Source organism: Monosiga brevicollis, genomic scaffold (assembly GCF_000002865.3).
Source record: "Monosiga brevicollis MX1 MONBRscaffold_23 genomic scaffold, whole genome shotgun sequence".
NCBI lineage: Eukaryota > Choanoflagellata > Craspedida > Salpingoecidae > Monosiga > Monosiga brevicollis.
This window is the reverse complement of record NW_001865060.1, coordinates 487424-493678: the sequence shown is the minus strand read 5'-3', so window position 1 is coordinate 493678 and position 6255 is coordinate 487424. Positions and strand designations below refer to the sequence as shown.

At 55.0% G+C, this 6255-nt stretch overlaps 1 protein-coding gene across 1 annotated transcript; it reads left to right on the top strand.

Moving 5' to 3' along the window:
- Positions 1-1439: 1439 nt before the first annotated feature.
- MONBRDRAFT_38343 (uncharacterized protein) lies at positions 1440-5095 on the top strand. Its single transcript, XM_001748512.1, has 10 exons — positions 1440-1584; positions 2176-2542; positions 2692-2705; positions 2830-2868; positions 2990-3061; positions 3223-3387; positions 3541-3567; positions 3725-4072; positions 4189-4398; positions 4507-5095. Exons 2-10 carry the CDS (start codon positions 2416-2418, stop codon positions 5005-5007), a joined length of 1503 nt encoding a protein of 500 aa, XP_001748564.1. The 5' UTR covers positions 1440-1584; positions 2176-2415; the 3' UTR covers positions 5008-5095.
- Positions 5096-6255: the final 1160 nt, after the last annotated feature.

Genomic DNA, 6255 nt, shown 5'->3' with positions numbered 1-6255 from the left:
GCTACCAAACAAACCAACGAGAACAGGGGCAGAAGCTCGCCCGCCCGCCCGCCCGCCCGCCTGCGCGTACGCACGCAAGGGCAAACGCGGTGTGATCTCGTTGTGTCGGGCGTGCGATGAACAACACCCTCCCCAAACCCGCCGAGGCGACTTTGACTTTGACTTTGACTTTGGGCTTTCCGGGCTTTTGGCTCGTTGGGATCAGGCAAAAGTAAACGTTGACCGCGCGTGGTGGAGTTGATGTTGGAGGTTTTGGGGTTTGTGCTGATTTTCAAGTAAAGGCAAGGTAAATACATTATACGTTGATTTCACTTATCGTTGAATTGGTTCCATTTTCCGTAGCACAGCCAATGGTGCTTGTAAGCTGATGTAAAATCAAAAGATACCCTTCAAAGTACATAGTTTGGCGGACCAGTGCACCCTTTGTTCTACCATGTGCGTGTGTTGGATACATTCAAGTGTGACCATGTCAGTAGCCTTTTAAGCTTGAAAGTGTCTCATAGGTGTGCTGAGCTAATCCAATGTCAGACAAAACTTGGCGCGAGCAAGCAAGCGGGGGTGGCAGGTGGGAGAGATCAGTAAGGGTTTGCCTTGATGGCGAGCAGTTTGGTGTGGTGACCGCCACGAGGTACATCTCACAGCTGTTCCCTTCATGTGTGTGTGTGTGGTGCGGGGGAGGGGCGAGGGGGGAGGGGCAAGGTGAGGCGCGCGTCTAGGGCAGCGGTTGCTGCTTGCACCCGTCGACTTGATGAGGGTTGAGAGGGCACGGCTGGGGTGTGAGCTGCTTCTTGGGTCTTGGTACTGGATGGTGTCTTCATGGCTCTTGGTGTGCGTCATCAAACAACGACACACACATGCATGTGGGGTTTGCCTGCGATCCGCATCTCTGTTGGACTGATCTGTGCGTCGGGCTGTGGGGTTTTTCTTTCGGGGGCTGGATCCTTGAGACGTGAGCGAAAAGGGGCAGGCGACTGTGGAAGGGCCACGCAGACTCGACTGCAGCTTTGGGTTCCTTGCCTCCAGTTGGAGATCTGAGACCACGTTGTGTGTCGAGTGGGATGCAAGGGTGGTGCTTGTATCTGTACGCCCCGTCATGGCAGTGGATGAATGGCCGCATGGCACGCTTCTCTGCCTTCCTTTCCCATGCAACTCGTTTACTGCGGGCCGGGCAGCAGCCTTCTTGCTATGCGTCTCAGCGACTTGCCCTTCCATGTCGTGGCGCGTGACCCTTGTGCTCCTGCCTCATCACATGTCATGTGTCTCACTCACTCTCTTCATATTCTCCTCTCTCTCTCTTTTGTTCACATGTGCGAAACACATCTCTCAACTCGCTTTATTTTCACCTTACAAAGTCTTTGCTTTGCAACTGTGTTTCGCTGCGTCTCTGATTGTCAGACTCGTCTACCCTCACTCTCTGACTGCCTTTTGCTTTTTGTTGCAGATTCACAAGGGTGTCTGGCTGGAACTCAAGGGGGGCCTCTGTCTCAAAGACCTGCCCCCTGTCTCTTGCTTTGCTTCGCGCGTCCAACTCCACCCTTCGGCTTATTTCCGGCACACGTCATGGCCCAGACGCTCGAGTTTTAGGTGAGCCAATGCACCCGCTCTTCTTCCCCCAGCGACAGCCGCCATCCTCGTCGACCAGCTTTTTGGTGTTGTGTGTGTGTGTGTGTGTGTGTGTGTGCCTTTCTCTCTCTCTCTTCAATTCTCTCTCTCTCTCTTTTTGTCTTTTGTCTTTTGTCTTTTGTCTTTTGTCTTTTGGCTTCTTTTGCATGACATGTTCCTCTGTGTGTGTGTGCACGAGACACGCGCACTACTATACCACACACACACACACACATACAGAACCACGTTTTGAAGCACACACGCTTTTCTCTCTCTCGTGCTCGCTCTCTCTCGTGCTCGCTCTGTGTGTGCCTCTGTCATCCTCCCCCCCCCGTTCTCTCCCTCTCTCTCTGTCTCTCTTCTTTGTATCTTGCTCCCTTGCTCGTGGATCGCCGGGCTGCCATACCCAGGGCACTTACACACACGTGTTGTCGAGGGGGTTGAGCCCGTGCAGCTCGTGGCAGCCCCGGACCTTCAATGTCAGACGCACCGGGCTCAGCAAACCCGTAGCTAGAAATCCCTCTCATGCATGCTGTTCCCCCCATTGCGATCCATTTGCCTCTTCCTGTCCAGCCCCCTTTATCATTGAGCTCAGACGCATTGCAGCCGCTTTGGCTATCCCATTCGTATACTGTCAACACCCAAACGTCGGCATCACGCATCAGCCTTGTCCCTTGATCAGGATCTGGGTCGTCTCTTCTTTGCGCCCTCTGTCGTTTGTGGGCCTCGAGGGTGCCAGCTAGCTGCCCAACTAGCTAGCTCGCCGTCGCACCGAGTGCGTTCCTCTTGCTATTGCATCACCGACCTCTTGCCATGGCCGACGCTGCTGCCACCAAGAAGCGGAATAGCTCGTCAGGCCCAGCCACCACCGCTGCTAAGCGAACCAAAGCTGAACCTCTTGATGGGCGCCGTAGCTCCAACACCGGATCGCCTTACAATGGTACGCTTTTGCTGTACCCTACCACTGTCCAATGTCCAAAACGCCATCCCGCTGGCTTTTCTTTTTTTTTCTTTTTTTTATCCCTTGGTTTCCTACATGCTAATCCCCACCACCTCTCCTCTCGTCCTACTCCATACCAACTTTTGTAGGTGTCGCCAATCAGGTTTGTTTTGGCGTCTTGTCTTTGCCTTGCCCCTCGCTGCCTGGCCACTTGATCACACCTTATTCTCAGCATCCTCACCGTTTATCTCTTGCTGTCGTTGGCCAAATACTCACCTTGTTCACAGCAAACGTCGGCTCCAACGATATCCCCGTCCCAATGCTCTGTGCGTGCCTTCCCACTCTACGCTTGCCGCCTGCCATTGGTCTCGCGGCCGCTTTTCTCGATTCGCCCTGCCCCTTTGCACTCTTGCTCATTGAGTCTTCCCTTGATCACCAACATTCCAGGTGTGCATGAAGCCGGCATCGTATCTGTGCAGCAAATGCTGTCAGGCTTGGTACTGTGGACGTGATTGTCAGGTACGCCATGTCTCCACTTCTTGCCGTTCTACTTTCAGCCCTCTATTTCCAGCTGTATTGCACTTTTGTAGTTCTGAGGGAGTCAAAGTTTCATGAGAGAGTTGAATCTCTGCCCTGTATCAACGTGGAGCTCATTTGTCCCTTGGATGCATGCAAACTAGAAAAATCACTGGAGCGTACATCGCCAGGATTGCTCGGATGAGCGACGCTGGCAGGTGGCTCAGCAGGCCAATATACAGTACTCCCCCATGCCAACCAAACCCAGCACTGTTCCCACTGTCGGTTCTACCGTTGCTCGTCCAGTACCAAATACGGCCATGCCTTCGGTGCGACTCGTGCTCCAGACTTTGGCTTGATGTGTACTCTTTGTCCGGTGGCTGGTCATGAATCCGGTCACGGCGTTCCTGGTGATCTCAGCCAGTCTAACTTTGATGTGATGTTGTGCTTGCGTTTGCCTGTGTTTGTGACTCGATGTACAGACGATGGTCGGCACGCCTTATCGGACGGTAAGCGAGTCCGATCAATGGATCCTACTCGCCATCTGCGCGCGTATCGCTTTTGGGCCTTTTGTGCTGTGCCACCTTGCCTGCGTTGATCAGCTGACCTCATCAACTGGGTGGTTTTTGTGGTCATTGTCCTCCCTTCCACTTCTTCTCTTGCTAGGCGACTTATATGGCCCCTTCGACCTCGCGGTATTATGCTCCAGCAACCTCCTATCCGTCGGGCGCTATGCCGCGGGGTGTCGCCTCAAAGCCGATGGGTCCGGTGACTTCCGTGCCGACGGCTGGGCAGCTGCGCACTGTGGGCACCGTGCAATCTCCGGCCGGGACCATGGCCCCCGGCACAGCTGGCATGCCTGTCATGAGCAGCGCGCCAACCGTTGGTGCTCCGGGCAAGGGTCCCATGATGAGTGCCATGTCCACCAGCACTGCCATGGCCACTTCCAACTCACCACAGGTGTCTAATGCGGCAACTGGAGCGCGCCCGGCGCCTGGCACTTCCAAAGTCATTGTACGTCTTTGTGTTGGCCTCCTTGAAGGGCACTTGACGAGGGAATGCAATAAGCCAGCTGTGAAGAGGTTTTGTCCCTCATCCTTGCCAACCCTTGTCCACACCCGCCCATCTAGCCTCCCTGTCATGTGTGCAGGAAGGAAGCCACCTGCAAGTGCTCGCTTTGTGGTAATGAATACTACTGTAGTCGTGATTGCCAAGTCAAGGCCTGGAACACGCATCGGAATTCTTGCCGGCGCACCTCAAGTGTAGCAACGACAGCCACCGTGGCCACTTCGGGTGCCTACGGCACTGTGACAAGCACAGGCTATACGACCAACCGCACTGTAAGCATCTGTGCCCGTCCAGAGACGCGATTGATGGGGCACACACACTTGTGTAATGTGCTGCCACTGTGTGTGCAACCGCTGACATGTGACGATCGGACCTCTTAGATGCCTGTGACACAGTCCCCGTACACGCGCATGATGCCCGCCAGTACCGGCCCCTACGCACGCACTCCGTACACCACCACTACTCGTGGATTGGTCAACGGGGTGCAGGCCACCCCATCGGGCGTAACAACTTCGGCGCGCGGTGGTCCCGTGTCCTACGTGCCCACCGTGTACAGTAGCATGTCAGCCATGCCTGCCACTATGCGTCCTGGACCCACCGTTGTCACGTCGACCGTGGCCACGCCTACCGTCTCTACCCCCACAATGGCTACTGCCACTATGTCTAATCCCACCGTCTCTACCACTCCCGTGGTCTCCACCCCAACCGTTTCCACCCCCACTGCTAGCGCCGTCCCCACTAATCCCGTCGCCACCGTCTCTACACCTGGCGTCGTGGGTGCACCCACCGTTTCTGTTCCTGCTTCGGCAACGAACAGCACTGCGACTGCCCCCGCGAGTGTTGCGACCTCGTACCCATCACAGACCGCAGCCAAGCCTTGAGACTACAGCATCGGGCCCGGGGCCAGCCTTATTTGTGTTCACCCCGACCCACACCATCTGACTTGCATGAATTGAGGTGCTAATCTTTATCTTCACCCTGCATCGTGCAATTCAGATGTCGCGTCACGCCACAGGCCTGTGGAATAAAAATCAACTTCTTTCCTTGGATGCACGCAAAGCGAACGAGGCTGAGGTTTTTTTAAGCACCTGCTCAGGAGGATTGGCATTTTTGAGGGCGACGCTGCGCCATTATCAATGTGGGCGTGGTCTTGCACCACGCGAGCCAAATTTCAGACGATGGTACAGCAGTTACTGCCGGCACTTGAATGAAAGGCACAGAAAAATCAGCATGAGAAGCGGTTGCGCACACGCGAGCGATGCACCTAGTGCCCGTACCCAGTGCCAACGCCGTCTGTGTCTGCCTGGCCTTGCTGAGGCGATGCGTTCCTGTACAAGATGCACCCAGTCAGTCGGAAAGAAAAAGAGAAGCGAGCGACGAAGCACGAGGCCTTGCTGCCCCGGCCAAGGCGAGCGAGATTCGCGCTCACTTGTATTCGAGAATCGCAGGCGCCAAATGCCCGCGGGTTGTAAAGGCGTCGGTTAGCTCAACGGCAGGGCGCTCACCGGGCAGCTTGAGGTGCAAAATGGCGACAGCGCCGTCTAGCGTGCGTTGAAAGTGGTGAGGCGTTTGCTGTGGTTTGTGTCGCTCTTGCAAAAACAACGGCATGGGTCTCTTTGCTTTTGAGCCATGCATGGTACAGCCACATGCAATATTCATACGTGTGCTTCCCACTTACGAGTGAGCTGTGCAACGACAACGTTTGGTACCAAACCAGGTACGATTACGGCAATGGGTGCCTCCATGGTGGCTGACGCCACCAGCTCACCCGTTGCCGTGGACCAAAACTGCAAATAACCAGATTGATTCTGTGAGCTGCTTGAAATATCGAGCTGTTCTCGGCCTCCGCAACACAAGCACGATCGAAGTTGAAAATTGGGGTGCCATGTAAACTTACGCACAAACGGCGATCCTCAGCACCAGACACGCAAAAGGCATCGTCAACTGTAAAGCAGAGACCCTGTTTCCAGCCAGTGAGCTAGCTACCTGCGGATGGGCCTGAACAAGCACTTGCTGGCTCCCCACTCCTAACCCTTCTCTCGATTTTTTTTGCGAGCCAAGTCTCACCTCAGTAATGCGCCGAAAATTGTTGACATCGTTTTCGTCGTAATGGCGGCAGTGGTGGAACA

Bases quoted from the DNA above. Each gene is read 5' to 3' on its own strand.
- MONBRDRAFT_38343 (XM_001748512.1), top strand. From the start codon at position 2,416: ATGGCCGACGCTGCTGCCACCAAGAAGCGGAATAGCTCGTCAGGCCCA. The intron at 2,869-2,989 runs GTGCGTGCCTTC...CCAACATTCCAG, and splicing joins TATCCCCGTCCCAATGCTCT to GTGTGCATGAAGCCGGCATC. The intron at 3,568-3,724 runs GTAAGCGAGTCC...TTCTCTTGCTAG, and splicing joins TCGGCACGCCTTATCGGACG to GCGACTTATATGGCCCCTTC.